Source organism: Corythoichthys intestinalis, chromosome 2 (assembly GCF_030265065.1).
Source record: "Corythoichthys intestinalis isolate RoL2023-P3 chromosome 2, ASM3026506v1, whole genome shotgun sequence".
Taxonomy (NCBI): domain Eukaryota; kingdom Metazoa; phylum Chordata; class Actinopteri; order Syngnathiformes; family Syngnathidae; genus Corythoichthys; species Corythoichthys intestinalis.
The window spans coordinates 47027098-47050412 of NC_080396.1; the positions used below are offsets into that span (position 1 = coordinate 47027098).

At 38.6% G+C, this 23315-nt stretch overlaps 1 protein-coding gene across 3 annotated transcripts; it reads left to right on the forward strand.

Moving 5' to 3' along the window:
• The first annotated feature begins 568 nt into the window (after positions 1-568).
• mlpha (melanophilin a) lies at positions 569-22565 on the forward strand. 3 transcript variants are annotated; one of them, XM_057858490.1, is made up of 16 exons: positions 569-599; positions 1021-1148; positions 2398-2619; positions 2688-2800; positions 5971-6015; positions 6446-6501; positions 6580-6669; positions 11355-11457; positions 11543-11733; positions 12008-12088; positions 12410-12631; positions 14180-14350; positions 19686-19847; positions 19947-20003; positions 20092-20137; positions 20241-22565. In XM_057858490.1, the coding sequence occupies exons 2-16, from the start codon at positions 1039-1041 to the stop codon at positions 20282-20284; spliced, it is 1713 nt and encodes a 570-aa protein (XP_057714473.1). In that variant the 5' UTR covers positions 569-599; positions 1021-1038; the 3' UTR covers positions 20285-22565. The 3 variants fall into 3 exon arrangements, with proteins under 3 accessions (XP_057714473.1, XP_057714474.1, XP_057714475.1); XM_057858491.1 differs by lacking the exon at positions 14180-14350; XM_057858492.1 differs by lacking the exons at positions 19686-19847; positions 19947-20003; positions 20092-20137; positions 20241-22565 and having other exon boundaries at positions 14180-14534.
• Positions 22566-23315: the final 750 nt, after the last annotated feature.

Below are 23315 nucleotides of genomic sequence, written 5' to 3' on the forward strand. Positions count from 1 at the left end.
ATGCCATAAGATTCTGTTAAATGCAAAAGCACTGATCTGACTCATTTTCTTAAATATATGCTGTCTCCAACATATGCTTAAATTCATGTTAAATGTATTATTATTATTTTTAACAATCAATTATTCATTATCCCTGCTAGAAAATCCAGCATACGTTGCTGACTGTAGCAACAAGACCAGTACCAAAACCTAATTTCTCCAGCAAGGTTAGATATACAGAGCTGACAAGAGTAGTAGCCAATAGTTAGCTAATTTGAAACAGACTTTTATGCTACCCAGACAATGTATTCCCGTGTGTCGTGAAGAGACGGTAAAATTTTGCCATGAACATTGCTTTATAAGCTTTGGAATGATTAATTATAATTAATACATTCTGACCAGAGCTAAAGGAGATGCAAAATAGATAAATACATAGCCTGAACGGTCAGAAAATATTTTTCTTAATAGACCCTGGTGGATACCTGAAAGTCTGATGTTCTCATGCAGTAAACAAAGTATTTATTGTGAGCGTGATCCTGATGATGTCAGGAGGATGTGAACATGTGATAAGCTGACCTTCTTAGTTCAGCACTGGATGATTCAGCAGCAGCTGCACTGAGGTGAGTTCCCCCTTCTCTTTTCTATTTTCTTTATCCAAATCCTTTAATTTTAACTTTAAAATAGAAAAAATAAAGATGCATTTTTGAAATTATTAGTTTTGATAACTTTGAATTTTGTCAGTCTTTTAAATTGGAGGATATTATAGTCTTTAAATGTTATTTGATCAAACCATTTAGACAGTGTTTAGAGAATCTTCCATTATTAAAATTTTAAATGAGTTTCACCCTTCATAACAAATTTATATCTTACTTGATTGCTATTCTGCGATTCTTTACCTTGAGGTTTCTGCCTATGAAGATTTTAGATCTTAATGAGCAACATTTCAAATACAATGCAATTGATTAAAGATACATTTTTCCAAATTTAATGTTATGATTTTTAATACAATGACTACAGTATAGTTTTTTCTTGCTTCATCAGTAAAAAAGTGACCTCATCATGGAGCGTAAACTGGATTTGTCTCGTCTAACTGACGAAGAAGCGAAACATGTATGGGAGGTGATCCAACGTGACTTCAACCTCCGGAAGAATGAGGAAGAACGACTAGGGTGGGTTTCATTGTCGATACTGACAGATTGATAATAATGATGAAATGTTAAAATTGATCAAAAATAAAATACTCTATGACAATCAATGCAACTGAGTTAGAAAAACCTATTCACAGAGAGGTGAGTTGAAAAAGTATTTTAGTGTAACAGTTTTATTTTTTAAATCGACTTGTAAAAGGTCTTTTGGACTTAAGTGATGTTTTCACGCGAAGTCAAGGAATGTGAGCGTGAAAGCTGCAGCACATCATGACAGAGTCACACGGAGAGGCCACAAAGACACTCTTGTGACTCCACAGCAGACTCAAATACACACATACTCACACAATTTGGAGGTTTATACAAGCGAATGTAGGTGAACCCACACGAGAAAATACTACTTCTGATGATAACGTCTGCAATTTCATCATCCTTTTCACAATTGCTATCATCACAAGCATAACTTGATTTTCAGGGCCAGAATTAGATTATCACTAGAACAATTAGATTCCCATGACTGATATACTTTGTGTCAGAATCTCAGTTGTTTTTCAGTCATGTTCAGAAGACTGATGAGTTGAAAATGTACAGCATCTATCTATCATTGGTTCTTTCCATTTTCAATTGGCTATCCAAACAAACATCAAGCTCCCAAATACAATGGATTGAAAACTGTGCCCAGTTTAAAAAGAGATGCTAAATTGCTTAGCATCTTGCCTATGCATCCTTATTGTATGTTTGAACTGAGAAAATGTATGCGTTCAAAACGTGTGAGTAGCTGGAATACTGTATATCCGCACACCAGGATAGGCGGCACTAGCAATTGGCTAGCTTGCAGGCTAATCAGTGCTCCTGGCGGCTGAGGGAGGGGCAGCGGCCTCATCTACAGCACCTCAGCTCCTTGCTTGCCATTGTGTTGTTTTTAGCCTGCACACAACAACATTTGCCATTTAGGCTGCAGCTTAAACAATGTGACAGTAATTGTATACACCTCCCTCTAGTTTCTTACTAGACCCAAGCGCAACGCTGAGTCCTGTTTTTAGCATGCCACAGGAAAACTGAAAAACGGTTTAATTCTTTATCACCACATTTTTTTCTCAACACAGTTTTCAGTCCATGCACAATTGCAGCAATCCTAATTCGCTTCATGATCAATTGAGCTGAATTCACAAGTGTTTTTGTGAGAAAAGTTAACAAGTGTGCACTTTTTCATGTCAGAAAATACCCAAATCACAACATCACACAGAACGAATAAGCTGCTGTTATTTGACAGAAAATTAAAGGACTCCATTGAGAAAGAGGACAACAAGCGTGAGCTGCTGGGCGCACAGAATAATTTGGCTGACTCCCTGTGTATCCGTTGCCTGCAACCCTTCAAATTCCTGGTGAACAGCAAGCGTCAGTGCCTGGACTGCCGCATGTTCATCTGCAAGTCATGCAGCCGCTACAACAAGAAAGAGCATGGCTGGGTGTGCGACAACTGCCGAATGACCAGGTGAGTCACGCGTTCATGTTCCGTGCAGCTTAGTTTTACCTCAATTAATGCTGTGTTTGCTCCTGAAGGGTTCTGAAGATTGGCACCCTGGGATGGTACCATGACAACATCCGCAACCGTTTTAAGCGCTTTGGCAGTGCAAAGGTCATGAGGTCACTCTACAAGAGGCTGAATGGAGATGGTGAGTGCTGAGGAAATGCAATCTGAACAGTAATTATTTTGATGAAACAGATTACCGGTGATTTGTTTGTGACCACACTTGGAACTTAAAACGCTCCCCAGAGTCAACTGGGATAGGCACCAACACACTCACGACTCAAATGAGGATAAGCAGTATTGAAAATGGTTTTGTTCATTTTACTGCTCACAAATCCCACATAACTGCTGTCAGAAGCTTGTGCATTCTCCCATAAATACGTATACGTGTATGATATAATTATGCGGACTGTTTCATGAAATTAACAAGTTAGAACAGACTTTTAACATTTTAACAGTGTTTGGCTGGTCAGCATTATGCCTCACAGTTAAGTTCCCCCTGTGCCTGCACAGGCACTTCAATATCCTCCCATATCTCAGAAACATGCTTGACAGATTGATTGAACATTCCAAACTGTCCGTTGATGTGAATGTGAGCATGAATGATTGCTTGTTACATTGTGCCCTGCAGTTGGCTGGCAAACAGTTCAGGGTGTACCTTGCTTCTTGGTATAGTCAGCTGGAATATGCCCCAGCAGCCATGCAACCCGTGTGAGCATAATGAAGAGATATATTTCCATTTATTCACACAAATACATATCTGTTCATTTCACGTGGTTGTACACAGGGCCGGCCCAGGCCATTTGGGGGCCCTAAGCAAAATAATGCCAAGGGGCCCATATTTTCGTAAAAATGTATTAAAATTGTAACTTTATGTGCATCTTTCTTGATTCTTGATCTCATAACTATGTACACGACATTGCCAAGTATTACCTTGAATTGTACATTTGGGGAAATCATCTTCTTGTGAAGAGGACGGCACTTCACCTCCAATTCCAACATACTTCTCCGTAGCTCCTTTGACGCATCCAAAGTACAAAATATGATTACATGGAACAAAACTCAGCCCAGGAAAATATTCGTCAACAAAAACGTGTGATAGGCTGATACATGGCATACTACTTGATAATAATGTACGATATACAGTAAATGAACTACGTCTACACTAGGACTTTTCATTTTCTCCAGGATATTTTGCCGACTATTTCTATACCTGTCCAGACTTCGTTTAAGGTGCGTTTAAGGGCCTTTCCGCTTCTGCGAGGTACGCCTGCATTTGCGCAAACTACGCATGCGTAAAAAGGAGTTCATGTGTTACATCATCGCCCGCACAGTTTATCTCTGAAACGGAAACTCATTCCTAGCCAGTGGAAAATTTCGAAATTAGTACTCCTTCTAGACTGTCATTATTTTTTGATCAGTTTTTTTCGTGATCGCAATTAAACGCATCACACAGGAGCGAGAGTGGAAGGGAGAGTATGCTCTGCTTTTATGTGCAGGCGCCGTGTTTTGTGATTGAAATAAATCTTTATAAAACAACGGAAGCCCGACATCATTACTTGGGATGTTACAATAAATGCTCAGTTGCGCTCTCACCACTTGGAAAATAACAAATAGAAGCATATGGTGTGGCGCTGTATTTCCTGGAAGCAGCAACAGGGACTGGACTGCTTGTGCATAAAAGTGGCGATTCTGGAAGTGGCAACAATTTTAACAGGCAGAAATGTCGGGGGGAAAACATGATCGCGCGCCTCTTTGACTGGGAGTACCACGCAGGTCACTTTTGGGGGTTTAATTTTCCTCTACACATTTTTATATACAGTTCTCATGTTCGGTCGGCATTGAGTTGGGTGGGGCCAGCCCCGCAGCTGGCTGATCGGAGACAACTTGGGAAACGAGCTCTGTAAAAAACGCTCATCTCCACCTCATCCGTGACGGGAGGACCCCAAATGGGCACTGAATTGAAGCATATTATTGAGACGTAGTTTGAAGTTTTAAGAAAAATGTGTGGAAAAGAAAAGAGCAGGAATGCCACGTCGTGATCGTCCGCCTTCATTGTTTACGATGCTGTCGTGCCGCACTAAAAACAACAACGGCATGACGTCCCGTGCTGAGTATCCGAATGTTGTACGGTGACAGCAGTCCATATTAAGCGGCGTGTAGGCGCTGGGTAACATTACCCGCCTACATTAGCCGTCTAACAACTAATCCGGATAATAGGCATACTAGTGTAGCCGACATGTGGTATAGTCCAAGTAATTACACGTTTAAGGCCATTATCCGTCCTAGTGTAGACTTAGCCTATATCTATGCTCTCCAGTCCAAAAGCATAAAATGCCAATATTTCGTTTGACTACAATCAGCGGACGCCGCACATTTGCCGTTGCCGACAGGTGACAACTTGCTCGGCTTTACTTGATTAGCTCCAGGCCTTCGCCCTGCAGCTAATGGCAATTACCAGTACGACATATTGACAAGCTCAGCTGACAACAACGTTCAAGTCGGAGTGTCTTGCACAACAACAACAACAACAACAACATGCTCTATGACCTTGATACTGTTGTTTCTTTTCTTCTCCGATTTTCTTCTTCTTTCGTTTCTCTGTTCCAGAAGGATAAATTCTCTTCGACATATTCGTGCATCTGTTTTCCAAGCAAGTTTGAGTACTAATCATCGCAAAGCAGGTTTCACGTCACTCTCCAGGTTTCCAGATTGTAATGACAAGAAAATGGATGTTTGCATAGATAAACGGCAATGTGCGTCACATTATTCACGATGCTCTATTAACAACTATAAAATGAGGTTGCCTGATTGGGGGACCCCTAGTGGTTGCTCTAAGCAGCTGCATAGTCTGCGTAAAGGCTGGGCCGGCCTTGGTTGTACATTAATTTCTCATAGCTCTGTGTTATCTACAGTACAAGGATTTTCCCTTCCATTTTTTGTCTAGCTATGGGCGGTGCTAGGCTGCTGTTTTTATTCCATGGTTCGTGGAAGACAGCAAATATAAATGGTATGCTCTCCGAGATTGGGGGCACTTCTTCTGTGGGTCATTTCGTGGTGTTTTAGGAGATGTGTCCTGATCGATCAGCTTTAAATTACTTTCCTTAATAAATTTACATATCTTAGGTGATTAATGCTTTCTTTTTGTTCCTGAATTGTGTGTCGTCAACTCCTGTTTGTTAAGACAATTAAAGAACCTGTAACAAGGAAAAAATGACTTTCTTTTCCTTCAATAAGCAGCATGGAAAATTAATGAAAGAATGAATAAAAGTAGGCATCATATGTTGACAACTAATAGGGTACTTCTTGTGACAGGTGGACGTGATGACGACACTCAGAGCATGCCCGATGTCCGCAGCAGTGAGTCCTAAAATACCTTTTTAAAAATTCAAGCAGACAAATAAACAAAAATGTGCAAAACCCATGTTATACACCAAAAAACCTCTGAACACAAAGATTTGCCTGTTTTCACTATGAAGCAGTATGTAAGTGTATAGTACTGATACTGATAAGATGAAACATTACTTTACGGGACCCCGGCTTAAGTGGAATGGTTGTTTTTCATGCAAATGCAGAGTAAAGAGTTTACCATGATAACAAGGCGTAAACAGAACTTGCAATAAAGAGATATCTCCGCAGTGGATTTTCTTTGGTGGTGGTGGTGGTGGGGGGGGGGCACTTTCATGTGTTAAATAATATATTACTAATCATAGTATAATTTCATTGACTATGTAAACCCCCCCAAAAATGTCAAAACCTCAAGCAAAAACATAATAATTTTATGTTGCAGACTACTACAATGCTATGGATGATGATCAAGAAGTTGAGGCACAACGATATAAAACGGTAAAAACAAATTGGATTAAATAAATAAATAAAATCTTGCTTTTTTTTTTTTTTTTTTAAACACAAATTGTCTTTCAGATGCGTAAAAACAAACGTCTGCTGTCAGTTCATCCATTTGACTTTGACTCAGAGGATTACTTCCCCTCATCACGGCGCCCATCAGTGCAGGTAGTATAATACAATTTAGAAAGCTGTTAGACAACTGTTAGAAAGCTACAAAGAAACACACAAAAAAGTTAAATTAGAGCAGGCAATAAACACACATACACATTTGTTATACATGCTGCAATTAATCAGAACAAAATATCCTGAATAATCTGTTCATGGAATAAGAACTAAGCAAAAATCATTTAACTCTCTATAAAATCTCAGCAGGACACCATGTTTAACAACATTACACTTTGCTACTGCCACAATGCATTGCCACGTGAACAAACCTTAAAAACAGGTTAGCAGGCAGCCACTGTATGCTGTGGGTTGATGACGTAATGGTTTGATCTCATACTTTCTAAAGTGTTGTTCAAATTATTTTGTCATTCCACTAACCTGTTTTCTGGGTTAGGTCACATTATGTTGGCAACATGATGGTAGGTATGATGTTATTTTAAGAATGTGTGCAAATTGGGAGACAAATTCTATTACTGTTTAAAATGTGTCTCCAGTTTAGAAAATAACAAAAACAACAACTTTGACATTGTCACAAAATCGTAGCAAAGATTTACCTGAAAACCTGAAAATGGTCAGCATTGATGGCAATCGACGTCAAATCCATTTGAATAGGGATGACTGCCATCCCTGTTCAAATGGATTTGATGTCTATTGCTGTCAGTGGCATACATTGAGTGAAATAAGGTAGTTTACAAGAATGCCGTCAGTGGATCTCAATGTTTGAATTCGGATTGACAAATTTTTCTTGTCATGTAAATATACATATATATATATATATATATATATATATATATATATATATATATATATATATATATATATATATATATATATATATATATATATACAGTGCCTTGCAAAAGTATTCGGCCCCCTTGAATCTTGCAACCTTTCGCCACATTTCAGGCTTCAAACATAAAGATATGAAATTGGATTTTTTTGTCAAGAATCAACAATAAGTGGGACACAATCGTGAAGTGGAACAAAATTTATTTGATAATTTAAACTTTTTTAACAAATAAAAAACTGAAAAGTGGGGCGTGCAATATTATTCGGCCCCCTTGCGTTAATACTTTGTAGCGCCACCTTTTGCTCCAATTACAGCTGCAAGTCACTTGGGGTATGTTTCTATCAGTTTTGCACATCGAGAGACTGACATTCTTGCCCATTCTTCCTTGCAAAACAGCTCGAGCTCAGTGAGGTTGGATGGAGAGTGTTTGTGAACAGCAGTCTTCAGCTCTTTCCACAGATTCTCGATTGGATTCAGGTCTGGACTTTGACTTGGCCATTCTAACACCTGGATACGTTTATTTTTTAACCATTCCATTGTAGATTTGGCTTTATGTTTTGGATCATTGTCCTGTTGGAAGATAAATCTCCGTCCCAGTCTCAGGTCTTGTGCAGATACCAACAGGTTTTCTTCCAGAATGTTCCTGTATTTGGCTGCATCCATCTTCCCGTCAATTTTAACCATCTTCCCTGTCCCTGCTGAAGAAAAGCAGGCCCAAACCATGATGCTGCCACCACCATGTTTGACAGTGGGGATGGTGTGTTCAGGGTGATGAGCTGTGTTGCTTTTACGCCAAACATATTGTTTTGCATTGTGGCCAAAAAGTTCAATTTTGGTTTCATCTGACCAGAGCACCTTCTTCCACATGTTTGGTGTGTCTCCCAGGTGGCTTGTGGCAAACTTTAAACGAGACTTTTTATGGATATCTTTGAGAAATGGCTTTCTTCTTGCCACTCTTCCATAAAGGCCAGATTTGTGCAGTGTACGACTGATTGTTGTCCTATGGACAGACTCTCCCACCTCAGCTGTAGATCTCTGCAGTTCATCCAGAGTGATCAAGGGCCTCTTGGCTACATCTCTGATCAGTTTTCTCCTTGTTTGAGAAGAAAGTTTGGAAGGACGGCCGGGTCTTGGTAGATTTGCAGTGGTCTGATGCTCCTTCCATTTCAATATGATGGCTTGCACAGTGCTCCTTGAGATGTTTAAAGCTTGGGAAATCTTTTTGTATCCAAATCCGGCTTTAAACTTCTCCACAACAGTATCTCGGACCTGCTTGGTGTGTTCCTTGGTTTTCATAATGCTCTCTGCACTTTAAACAGAACCCTGAAACAATCACAGAGCAGGTGCATTTATACGGAGGCTTGATTACACACAGGTGGATTCTATTTATCATCATCGGTCATTTAGGACAACATTGGATCATTCAGAGATCCTCACTGAACTTCTGGAGTGAGTTCGCTGCACTGAAAGTAAAGGGGCCGAATAATATTGCACGCCCCACTTTTCAGTTTTTTATTTGTTAAAAAAGTTTAAAATATCCAATAAATGTTATTCCACTTCACGATTGTGTCCCACTTGTTGTTGATTCTTGACAAAAAAAATCAATTTCATATCTTTATGTTTGAAGCCTGAAATGTGGCGAAAGGTTGCAAGATTCAAGGGGGCCGAATACTTTTGCAAGGCACTGTATATATATAATATTTAGGAAGTCACTTTTATTACCGCTAGCCAGGGGTGAAAGTGGCAAAAATTTCATGCCAGAACTCCCCGACATGAAGTTTGCCACGGAGCCAGAAATGTTAATTATTTATTTATTTTTATTTTTTTGGGGGGGCAAACCATCTAAAACAGGGGTGGGCAAACCGGTCCTCAAGGGGTCCTGGTCTTTGTTACAACTGATCCAGCACAGGCAGTTTAACCAATGAGAGGTCTGGGGATACAAGAAGCACCTGACTGCAATGAACTGATTGCACTTGTAAGAGATCAGATTGGTGAAACGGTGTCCTCTTGATGGGTTGCAATGAAAACCCGCACCCACTGTGGCCCTTTGTGGAATAGTTTGCCCACCCCTGATCTAAAACTACTGAAATGCAAAGAAAACTTTTGGCACAGTTATTTCTATAACACATACTGTACAAAAACTGATTTTCATTCATAATTGTATTTTTCCAATGATTTGCAAAATAAAAGGTAACAAAAACAGCAATAATCCCAACCTCCTTCTCCTAATTTCTATTTTTCCTCATTTCCACACATACTAAATGCCAAATCTCAATTTTAACTAATTAAGAACATAGGATGTATATTAAAATTGAAGTTAATGTAAACATTTACTTTTGCTTTCTTTTCTTTTATTTTTTTTTTTTAAATAATAAGAATATAAATAACATACATTCAGAAAAATTGGTACAAATGACTTATATTATGCAGAGTGAAATGGAATATATTTATTTATTTATTTATTTATTTAAGGATCCCCATTAGTCTCTACCAAAGTAGAGACTATTCTTCCTGGGGTCCATTCACAGTAATTTTACAATATATACAAAACAATTAATAGCATAAAGCAGGTTTACATTTCTACAGTGTGGAAAAAAAAATAAAACAACTACATATATTTACAATGGCTAAATAAGCATCACTTCCTTACAAATTATAGATTTTTTAAGACTTGTTTTAAAATGTGATTGCTTGTTGTAAGCATTTCAGGAGGCAGTAAATTCCAGCATGAAACAGCTCGATAAATAAATGTTCTTTTAAGTGCATTTGTTTTTGGCAGTGGCAAAATAAACGTGGCACTTGAAGCACATCTCGTGTTAAACCCATGTCTGTTACAGGGGGTCTGAAGTTTAGAGAACAGGCTAAAAGGTTTGTGTGAGATCCAGATTTTGTGCAAAGAAAGCACAGTACTACATGTCAATCTGTCCTTGACTTTCATCCATGACCGTCTTTGATGCATTGCATTAATATTTGTACGAAAAGGACAGTTTAGAGCTAATCCAGCAGCCCGATTCTGAGCTATCTGGATTTTGTCAAGGTCTTTCTTGGCAGCACTGGACCACACAATGGGACAGTAGTCTAGGTGATATATTTTGAAGATCGCGCAAACATTGACTTTTTTAAATCTTAAGGAAATGAATAAGTAGCCTAACATAAATCAACAAATATAAGTCCAAAGTGCACATTGACACTAAGATGTTCTAAACCTCCCCATCAGAGCAAATAAAACTAAATATGATAAATAAGCCTCCTCAACTCTTTCCTTGTTCTTTAAGATTTGATCCATTTTCTGTTGCATTGCCCTTTTTTGTCGCATCAATTCAACAAATTTTTTTTTCACTGTTCCAGAAAACATGCACATTTGAACCAATCAGAGCTAACTATCTCTGCTGATCACATGTCAGTATGTCAGCCAATTGAATGGATAAATGAGTCCAGGCGTTTTGCTTTGCATTCACACATTGACGTGACTCATCATCATCAGACTCAGATAAATGCAGCAGATGGGGAAACCTCCATGCTGTCCGTGGAATAGAATAAAATAATGAATATCGGTGGAAACGGATTACGCTACACAAGCACTTTATTATGCTTGTTGTAAACATTTGTGTATGTAAAGCTGATGTTGGTAGAATGTTTTCTTCTGGAAATGAAATGCGTGTGTGGCAGCTTAGCATTTTTTTTTTACATTTGCCGTCATATCTTTGGAATCAAAGCACCGTGTACCGGAACAGCATCTTATATGAATCTTATACCTGAACTGCGTTCCAGGCCCTGAATCTTATACTGGAACTGCGTCCCTGACCGTTCTGGCCCACTTTCGCCCCTGCTGCTAGCTAAATTTCATCTCAGTAAAACCATACAACAAATTCACGTTTCTGTGTCAACTTTCCAGCAAATTCAAGAGGAACGAGCGTACAGGAATGATGCAGAATTTGACTATAACCTACAGCGGATGAATCGTAGGAGAAGTCTGGATCGTTACGCGATGAGAACTGGTACAAACAAACTCAAACATACACTCCTATAACAAACATTTTCCAATTTTTTTCTAATGGTGGATTGTTTTGGGCGGGACTCTAGATGATTATGGTGAAAATCGGATGGTTCGAACTCGATCTTTGTCCAAGATCAGCTCGATGGCTCGTCAGCAGTACATTGACACATCTGATGAGGAAGAGTGTCAGAGGTTTCCACCAATGTACCAGCCACCGCCCCACCGCCGCCGCAATAGCCGAGCCTCATCTCAGGAGAACCTGGGCCAAGCCCCACCAGTAAGACAATCAGCTTGAAATTAAGTGAGCTCTTACCCAGTTTAATGGCTGATGGCACTATTAGTTTTAGCATTTGACATAAAACAAGCTAGTTTGCTGTGTTGTCATGGAGATCAGTCTTTGTGTGCACTGATTGGGAGACGAGAACTCGCGCTACAAAAGCATGTTTGATATTTCACTCGAAGTAGTTCAAAATAGAAACCCGTTTCCAGAGCCTTGTTTCCTATGATGCATTTGCGCAGTGATGTACTTTCTGATTGTATGGACTCTGCAGATAAACGAGTTGAACAAACGCATGTCTGCCATTGAGGGTTTGCTGAATCGTCTGGAGGAGAAGATGACACCAGCTGACAAGGTGACCAAGAAAAATTAGTGATTCTTTGTAGAAGTTCTGTCAAATTTCAAGCTATTTGCTTTTTATTCATTTTATGTATAATTTTATTTCCTGTTTCAATTGTCTTTGTTTTAACTTTCTTTTGATTCAATGTGATTTATATATATCATTTTATCTCTGCTTGTGGATCTTCATGTGATGTAAAGCACTTTAAATTGCCTTGTGTTGAATTGTGCTATACAATTAAATTTGCCTTACCTGGCCATTTGCCTATGCTTCTGTTCTTTCCAGATTTGTACTGTATATTAACCCTCTGGTCTTTCCCGTCCCACTGTCCTGCAGACATCCGGGTCATCAGGACTGAACGAGGAAGAGAAACTGATGAAGAAGTTGAGCGAGCTGGCAGGGAACCTAGGAAACAAATGCCTTTCATCAGATGACGAGCCTGACAAGAAGACCTTCACGGGGGGAAAGACCAAAAGTGCTAGCAAGGCAGCGGCCACTATGGACTCTATGAAGGATCTGAGCTCATCCAGCGAGGACGTGCCAAGTGAAGCACAGAAGGTAGGGTATGCTCCGTCCATAGTGTGCTAAGAGATGAGAAAAGAAATGTGAAACTGGATGTAAGGTCAAAGCAAATGTTTGAACGTTTTGCGCATACTACAGTATATACAGTATGTCAAGCATCCATTTTTCTGTGTGTCAGTTTGTTTCTATTCTGCTTTTGTTTGTCCCTGTAACAGAATCAAGGTGCCTGTGTATACTAACACAATATTTTCTAAAAACATCAGTCTGTCAAATTAACTTATGTTTGCTTTTGAAAATGAGCTTTACTTTTCACTTTACTGCTAATTAAATTAAGAGATTTTATGAATGAATGAAATGTGTTAGTGATCAGTCTGTAATAGGCATGTGCTGGAATGAAATTCCGACAGTATGATAACCTTAAACCAAAATATCACGGTTTTACGGTATCACGGTATTGCAATTGTAGCTTTAAAATATGTTAGAAACTTTAAGATATCTGGGTTAAAAAACAAACTTTTTTTCCTTTGAACACGATTTATATTTTTTAAATCATATTGGCAAATTGGAACATAAGTACAATGTAAAGTTATAACTAATAAAAAAATAACTTAAATATTCTAAATAACATTAGAATCAACGTCGTCCTTTAGGTGAGCCAAAACCCACAGCCATCACATCTTTCTCAACACAGACAGTTGCCAGAGAAAAAAAACACCATGTTTTACCACCGCTGGACACACTAAACGCGCTGGAGTTAACTCTCGTAGCTGGTGAAAAACGTTTATGACAGTGTTTACTAACTTTTAATTTTGTATAATTCTGATTTAATATTAGAGGTATTGCCTCCTTGGCAGCCACACTCCGTAAACATGTTTTACATGTCGGTTCCTCCTCCTCCTCTAAACCAAAGCCCTCTATAACTTTTCTGGAGCCGAAGTACTCCCATATTAGCGATTTCATTTTCTTTGATGGGGGAAAAAGTTGAGGAGTTTCACCTCCTCCAGCTATTGTGCAGCACAGCTAACTCACTGACACAGAGCAACAACCGGTGGGAGAGGGTTGAGCCCTGCAGCTGCAAGCGAATGATTTGTCCCTGCATTTTTGGGACATGAAAAAATAGCCAATACCTTAGGGATGGTAAAATTTATGCTCTTTTGAAACCGTGATGTTTTCATACCATGGTATACCTTCAAACCGGTAATCTGCACAAGTCTAGTCTGTAGTGATAGATCACCACATACATTTTTGTGTGGTCATTTTTTTGTACTTATTTACCAGCCATAACAAAAAGTGAATTCATTTTATAATACAACAAAGTAATCCGACTCATAATATTATTAATGGCGTCCAAATCTTTCAATAATTGTGAATATTTTTTATTTAATACAAGGAACACCAATTCCTGCTTTTGAGGAGCAAATCTGAAGCTTCTTTGAAACAGGACAGTTGTTCGAGTTTGCCGCAGGCATATTGTTCAAATAATGTGAGGAAGTTTAGTAGTGCGTTCAAGCTGGTAGTGTTGTGCACTAGTGTGCAAGTTTGGTGTTGTACTGCTAACATCTGTCCCCTCTACGTGACTTTCAGAGATCAACCGCCGCCGCCCTCTGTGACCTCACCACTGAGGCCCTGAGAACCATTAATGCCACAGAAAACGCGATGGTTGAATTCGGCCTGTCAGAGCCGGTCGACAGAACCAACATGTTAGGGACCGATGCTAAACAAGCCGATGAGGCATTCAGGCAACTTGAGGAAAATGTAAGCCTCTAGCAAATTGCACGCCCTTTGACCTTTACTACTCTTTCTTAACCTCTTTGTGTGTAAAGGATAAGCTACGTTTCTTTGTTTTTTAAAATTATTACAATATTTTCACCATATGACAAACATAAAAAGTCAGGAAAAAATGATAAACAAGCAAAGTTGAATTAGAGCACTAATTGACTATGAAAATGATTAATGCAAGTAGTAATTTAGGACATCTCTGCGTTGTTAGTTGTGTGCCTTTGTTGGCAATTAGTCGCATTGATAAATGCAAAATAAAACAAAAAAATATTGATGAATTTAAATAAATTCTTCCTTAACCTATATAACACTCGCTTACTCATTTTAAAGAAACTACTCAAAGAGACGGACAACACCTTTATGCATGTGCATCACAGCTGAAACAATTTTTTCAACAAATAGAAATAAAAACATGGAATGGATTTTTCTGATATGCAACAATAGAAAATGGAAAAAAAAATCAATATTATCTATATACCTATGAAGTGGCCACATGACATGAGGGCAGAGATTTCGTCTATTCTGGTACTATTTTAGCCAATCAGATGCAAGTATTCAAGATTGCCTGCTCTTCCTCATGACATCAGTAATACTAACTCTCTCATGCACCTAGGTTCCAGTCTATCAGTGTTTTTGTGTGTGGACTTAATCAACATCACAAAATGGCTGCGCCATTTTTTCCCCCCCAACATTATTTTCCTCCATTATAAGAAGTCAATGTAATTTGCCATTTGAATACTTACAGTAAATATTACAACCACATTTCACATAACAGTTCTTTATACCAGGTGTTGTCTGTCTTTTTCAATACCGTAGTTATATGTGTTGGTAACATACACTCCTCTCTACGAAGTAGTGTGACAGTAAGTTCCATGTGTCATACTAATATTAGTAAACTAACCAGTGATGTTTGTAAAGGTCATATTTAATCCTTTTTATATAGTACTATTTATGTTTTATGTTTATGTGTGTGTATGTCTGGCATTTCAAAACAAGACTATTAGGTATTTTCCTTGCATTCCCTTTGCATGTTTATTGCATGTACTCGCATTTACATTAGTTGAGATGGCTTTAAATCACACAGTGGGTCAAATAAGTATTTAGTCAACCACTAATTGTGCAAGTTCTCCCACTTGAAAATATTAGAGAGGCCTGTAATTGTCAACATGGTTAAAGCTCAACCATGAGAGACAGAATGTGGGGAAAAAAACCCAGAAAATCACATTGTTTGATTTTTAAATAATTTATTTGCAAATCATGGTGGAAAATAAGTATTTGGTCAATACCAAAAGTTCATCTCAATACTTTGTTATGTACCCTTTGTTGGCAATAACGGAGGCCAAACGTTTTCTGTAACTCTTCACAAGCTTGGACTGGACAGATTTTCTATGGGGTTGAGATCTGGAGACTGGCTAGGCCACTCCAGGACCTTGAAATGCTTCTTACCAAGCCACTCCTTTGTTGCCCTGGCTGTTTGTTTGGGATCATTGTCATGCTGAAAGACCCAGCCACGTCTCATCTTCAATGCCCTTGCTGATGGTAGGAGATTTTCACTCAAAATCTCTCGATACATGGCCCCATTCATTCTTTCCTTTACAACAGTGGTGTCAAACCGATCCCACAAAGGGCCGCAGTGGGTCCTGGTCTTTGTTCCAACAGATCCAGCACATACAGTTTTGCCAATGAGGTTTGTGCTAAAATAATCAACACCTGACTGCAATCAACTGATTACACTTGTAAGACACCAGATTGGTGATAAGGTATTCATCTCGTTTGGTTGGAATGAAATCCAGTACCCACTGCGGCCTTTTGAGGACCGGTTTGACACCTGTGCTTTACACAGATCAGTCGTCCTGGTCCCTTTGCAGAAAAACAGCCCCAAAGCATGATGTTTCCACCCCCATGCCTCACAGTGGGTATGGTGCAATTCAGTATTCTTTTTTCCTCCAAACAAGAGAACCTGTGTTTCTATGAAAAAGCTCTTTTTTGGTTTCATCTGATCATAACACATTCTCCCAGTCCTCTTCTGGATCATCCGAATGCTCTCTAGTAAACCGCAGATGGGCCTGGACGTGTACTTTCTTCAGCAGGGGGACACGTCTGGCAGTGCAGGATTTGAGTCCCTGGCGGCGCATTGTGTTACTGATAGTAGCCATTGTTACTGTGGTCCCAGCTTTCTGTGGGTCATTCACTAGGTCCCCCCGTGTGGTTCTGGGATTTTTGCTCCCCGTTCTTGTTATCATTTTGACGCCACGGGGTGGCGTCGTTGGGAGTTGAAAGTCCGTGTTGCCCAATGACAGCCCCAAAACATCACTGCTCTAGAGGAGATCTGCATGGAGGAATGGGCCAAAATACCAGCAACAGTGTGTGAAAAGCTTGTGAAGAGTTACAGAAAACGTTTGGCCTCCGTTATTGCCAACAAAGGGTACATAACAAAATATTGAGATGAACTTTTGGTATAGACTAGGCCTGAACGATATTGGGAAAAACTATTGCTGCGATTTTTTTGGGGTTTGCGATATTTTGCGATATTATATTGCGATATTAAAAAAAAATTCATATATTTTTTTTTCAAGATATTTTCACAAGATGACTTAAATAGCTGTTTGGAAAGACTTTAGATCACCACAGTGTACAGTCATCCCTTGTTTTTCGCGGTTAATGGGGACCAGAACCCGCCGCGATAAGTGAAAAACCGTGAAGTAGCCCACCCCCCCATTTTAATTTTTTTTTTTGTGTGCGGTTTTTGTGCCCAATGTATTTATTCAGATTTAGCATTGGAAAGAGATACATACAGGTTGACCCGAAAAAAAGTTTACACTCAGTTGACTGCTTGTTTAAAAGCAATTGAAACATATCTAAATAGGTTGTCATGCTTAAGTGATTCATTAAGGTCACTCAATGCAGCTGGTAATCTCTCGTCTCTACAATTACTGTGCTTCTGCTGAAAATGAAGAAAACTTTAGCTGTACCTGAATTGCTGCGTGCCGGTCTGACACCTACTGAGATTGCAGCAAATCTGAGAATATCCAGATGTGCAGTCTACAAAGTTATAAGAAGCTGAAAGATATTGGAACGGCCTCACGAAAACCTGGGTCTGGAAGTGCCGATCTGTGCGGACCAAAAAGTTGATTGACAAGGTGATATGTGGCCACCCCAGAGTCCAGATCTCAATCCCCTGGATTATAGCATATGGGCAACTGTGGAGGACAGTGCCTGTAAGAAGCCACAAACTTCTGTGGCAGCCTTGGAGAGGTCCATTGTTAGATCTTGGGATAAGATGACAGCATCCTACATAAAGAAGCGTTCCGCAGGCGCCTGGAGGCTGTTGTGACACTTAAGGGAGGACACATTGAAAAATAGAGTGTACTGTACATGTTCTTTACAATAATGTATAATTTGTGATTCAATTCTAATTCTAAGATGAATAAACATGGCATTTAAGTTGTATTATGGCAGTATAAACTTTTTTTTGGGGCACCGTGTATAAGACATGTTTTTTTCTCTCCCCCCCCCAACTTCCCCCCCCAAAGTGATTTAAAAAATGTATATAAATAAATGGTTTTTAAGCACTTCAAATTTCATAATGATGATAAGTTTTAAACATAACTGTCCAACCAAATCATTTTTGAACAAGAATAAAGTACTGTAGCAGATAAATGCTTGGCTTTATTAAATGCTTCTGTTTATCTACTTTAGCTGTGACCGTTGAAGTGACATGTAGAAATTTCAAACTCCTCATGATCACTTCTGGCATTTAAATGTCTCCAACGTCCCCACAGTACACACATTCATTCCAGCGCGGCTTCCTTTCAACAAGTTAAACGATGATTGACAGATGCCCGTGTGAAGTCTGCTTCTTTGGCCAGATCAAAGCCATTGTTGTGCTGCAGTGACTGAGAGGATCAAAAGGCTGGGAGAGGGAGGGTAGGAGGCTGTGCGCAGACCAGAAAGTGAGGCGTATGTGGATAAAAAAAAAGAAAAACTATCGCACGTGCTTGCGATGGGACTATTGCGCACACGCACATCGCGATGGCGATGTTTAAACGATATATCGTTCAGGCTTAGTATAGACCAAATATTTATTTTCCACCATGATTTGCAAATAAATTCTTTAAAAATCAAACAATGTGATTTTCTGTTTTTTTCCCACATTCTGTCTCTCATGGTTGAGGTTTACCCATGTTGACAATTACAGGCCTCTAATATTTTCAAGTGGGAGAACTTGCACAATTAGTGGTTGATTAAATACTTATTTCCCCCACTGTATATCTCTGCGACGGTAGAGGGAGTCTACCAAGAATTGCATTTTGAGATCAGTCCAAATGTCTTCATCTCTGCAAGATGAGAACAATATCTGGTTGTGCCTATTGTAAAACACTTATTTCGTGCAAACTAATGGCTGCAGTGCCCTTGATGTTGATCTTTCCATATTGTATTAATTTACATTACATATACTCTGTCCTAAAACAGGGGCATCAAACTCCAGAAAACAACTGTTGTTGTTTTTTGTTTACTTTTTTCTTTTTATAAAGGCAATGCAATACCTATACGTGTAATGACTGTTAAAGTAAACAATTACAAAAAAAAATATTAATAATTTCACCCCAGATGCCAGCCCTCAAAAAAAAAAAAAAAAAAAAAAAAAAAAATTGATATAGTGATGTTTGACACCCATGGTCTTAAGAGAACATATTGTGTTAAAGTGTGTCACAAGAGTTTGTAGTGGTTATATACGGTATCATGGCACAACGAGGTGCCTCTTAAACATACAAAAAAAAAAAAACCCTTCTCACAATTGATAAAACTAATTGCACTTATAATAGGAAGAAAAAAAAAACCCTCCTTAAAATATCCCTGCTGAAAAAACACACTCACCCCCCCAAAAAAAACTAAACTTAAAAAAAAAAAAAAACTCTGACAGATAACAAAACTCATTGAAAAAACTCATTCAACAAAAAAATCCTAACCACCTCACAAAACTCACGCTTACCAAAATAACCCATTCTCACCCTCATGTCCGAACAACCTCAACTGATTATTTAGAGTTCCTTAGATTAAGAAAAATACAAAAAAAGTATTGGACAAAAAGTACTGGCTGCTGCTGGTGTTTTGGTGAATAAAAAATAGAATTTTGTGCTGGTGTTATTTTTGGCATGAGTGACAGGCTTTTTGTTAGGTGAAAGAGATGTGTGAGTTATGTGTGAGACTTGGTATGTGTTATGGGTATAATATCCTTTGTGAGAGGATAAAAATGCAAAACTAATTTCGGCATGGTATGCCACTCCTCATGCGACACGCGTGTGTACAGGTTTACATTGCCGCCGGGCAGTCTTACGAACTGGAAACGAAACTGCGGCGGCTTGAACAAAGTGCTAAAAATCGTTTTGGAGGAACAACAGATTCGGAGTTGTCTGAGCTGGAAGACGTGGTGGCGCTTACTGCCGCCAGGGTGCAGAGTGCTGAAAGCGAGGTAAAACAGCCACACACATCAACCAATAACAATATTTTTTGGTTTTCTATATCATGTGTCAATAAAAGTGACACCGATTACCCTGTCTTTTCTCTGCAGGTGTCTGATATCGAAAGTAAGATTGCAGCTCTGAGAGCAGCTGGGTCGAAGAAAAAGGTGCTGAATAAGTGAAATATTTTTTCATTTGCTTTTCCAGTCTGTGTAATTACTATTTGTAGTAAAAAACAAATGATTTTGATTTTAGGTTTCTGGATCACAGAGGAAGAAATCCAGTCAGGAGCAAATTGCCAGTAAGGCTAATTTATTTTATTATTATTATTTTTTTTTTTACAATTTAATTATTGTAAGCGTATATTTGTTTTTACCTACAAGATTTTTTTTCTCTCTCCACAGAATCTGAAAGAAATGGAGCTGTGTGGAAATCCAATATTTCTTGAACCAGAAAGTTTCTTCTGCTCAGTGAGGGGTTCTAGGTTTTAAACACTTTTCTTTTCCTTTAAAGCCTTTTAAGGAAATAATTGAAATGAAGTGATGAAAACGTAATACAGTATTACCATATTTGATACAGTATCTACAACAATTAGGATATTTAAATGTTTTGGATGTTCAAAATATGTTCCATAATCAAAGATGTAAGATCCAATTTAATTAATATTATTTCATTTTACTGCAGTCCCTTGAGATATTGCATGTACGAGTACTTGACTTACAACATAAGAGGTGCTGTATATTTTTCCCTTCATTTATGAGCCAAACCTTGATGTACATATACAAACTCCTTATTGTTTGGTGGCAGCAATCTCATATCCAGTCACTTCACAATAAGCTCTAGTTTGGCAGATTTTTTTTTTTTTTAACAGGAAGCTTCAAGTTGCATGTTTCAAGTTTTCAAGCTTCCAATTCTAGTTGAAGTTTTAATGTCAAACTAAACTATAAAACAAAAGGATTACATATTTTGAATTTAACAACGTTACCTTTGGAATGCTAACACAACAAAGATGGCCTTATTTATACTATGTACTGTACTGTGTATGGCAAGGTTATTGCGCTTATTTATATTAGAGCACAAATAGCAGACTAATAAATGTACAGTATAGATTAGGGGTCCCCACCTTTTTTGCACCACGGACCGGTGTTACTTGGGTCTTTTTCACGGACCGGTGTTCTGACATATTTTGCAACCCATCAAAAATTGCAGCGATGCGGTTCTGCGCATGAGCGTAACGTTAAAAATGGCCGCAAATGCAGCGATTCCAAAGTAAACACTACAAACTCTCTTTAAAGAAAGGAATGTTAATTACGTTTGATCATGGAAGGACATGTAGAAAAGTTCTCCTCAAAATCATTCTGCCATGTTAGCTGCACACAACAACTGCACACCGCTCTCTCACCATTTACGACTTCGCCTTGTCGTTAAGCATTAATTAAGAAGCCCGCTTCACAAAGATAGGATGTTGGAATTTGTAGCAAGGTTTTCAATGCTCTCGTAGCGATGTCAGAATATTCCGGAATGACTTTAATCCAGAACCTCGGTAGAGTTGTTGTCTCAAATGTACGTTTAAGGTCGCCGTCATTTGCGATCTCTACAAGCTGATCCTCCTGTTGCACAGACATGCTCGAATCACTTGGTTTATTCACAAACGGGTCACGAATCCACTACTTCGCAGTTCGTGGGTCTTCGAGGTTGTAGGCTCATCTTCTGGCTTGTCAGGTGCCCTTTTCGCCGTAAAAATATCTCTAAAGACGTCTGTTTTCTAGTCATCTTCGCTCGTGTGGGGGAACAAATGTGCTACGCCCGCGGCCTTGTAATACGTTATTATCGAGGACAAGCGCACATAGATATATTATATACACAAAACAAGATGTACTGCCAGCAGTCCAATCAATGGATTTATATGACGACATTCTTATCTATCCCATAGTATTATATCTAGAGTAGACAGGGATATTGGTGTGTCAAGCAGGGGCACAGGGTTAATTCGGCTAGAATGCGGTCGTTAATAAATTATTATTTCTGTGCGGCCCGGTAGCAAATGCACCACAGACCGGTACCGGTCCGCGGCCTAGCAGATGGGGACCCCTGGTATAGATAGATGATATAACAGTACTCACAGCCACATATTTGTTTACCCCTTGCGAAAATGAATGATATTATTACAGCTTTCTGTAGCACTGAGAATCTGAGCACTGACTTAGGTGCTGTTTGTGCACAGGTTTCTGGCTTCTAACATTCCTAAAACATAATATGCATATTTGCTTCAATGTACCGAGTGAGTGGCGACCATTCCAGGATGTACCCTGCCTTTATATTCAGCAAAGATAGGCTGCCCCTTACCTGTCTTGACCATAATGAGAATAAGCAGTGTAAAAATGGATATGTGTGTATTGTATGTGAGCCTATCAATCAAATCAGTGCAATTTTGCTTTTTGTAGTTGTCATTATATTTTCAATCTGCCCCATTTCCCTTTAAATTCCCCAAACATGCACAAAGACTTTAAAATACTCTATATGTGTGAATGTGTTAGTGGTTGATTGTCTCGATCAGAGTCAGCTTGGAAATGTTCAAAATCAATCTAATAGAACCCCAATGAAGAGGGGCTCTCTAGAAAATTACTAAATGAATGTGAAAATGTACAGTATCCTTAAAATCATAATTCATCACAAAAAAATACAAATGATTTAAAATGTATTTTGTATGTGTCACACAGAGACTGACATTAGGAATAAACTACTTACAATCTGTGATGAATCTTGTGTCATTTGAAAAGGTTGAAGTGGGGGGTGGTTTAAATATACAGTACACCTCAAGTACAAGAGGTATGACAAAATATGATTAAGAAAAAAAAAAAAGAAGAAAATCTGCCAATATATCCTTTTGCCAACAGTAAAAACGTACAGTACTAATGAACGTAACCCTTTATAGAGCAAGTGACTTATTTGGCAATTAAAAAAAGATTACCCCATAAAGACCTGCCATCCACATATGTAAACATCACATTTTGGTTCATGCTGGCCACTGTATTAACCTTTGGTATACAAAAGTGGCCTACGTGACCCAAAATGTGATGTTCACATATGTGGACTCCAGGTCTAAATTCTAATGATAGTATTTTTTTTCTATATTATCAAGCAATATTTTAATTTAACTTTTATATATTTATGAAAAAATATATACATATGAATTGATTAAATGCTAATAAAAACAAAATAAATCAAATTGAAATCATAGAAACAAATACGCTCTAGTTAAAGCAACCAATAACACACTAAAGTTGATTTTTTAAATTCATTTATTTTATTTTTTTAAGTTAATGGTATTTAACTCACTGGACTGGCTGCTCATCTTTTAGTGCCATTGACAGCGCTAGACGTCCAACCCCATTTTGACTGGGATTAACGGTTTGAAGTGCCGATTTTTGAATAGCTGTCCACTGCAGTGTCCGTGAAAGGGTTAAAAGTAAATGTGG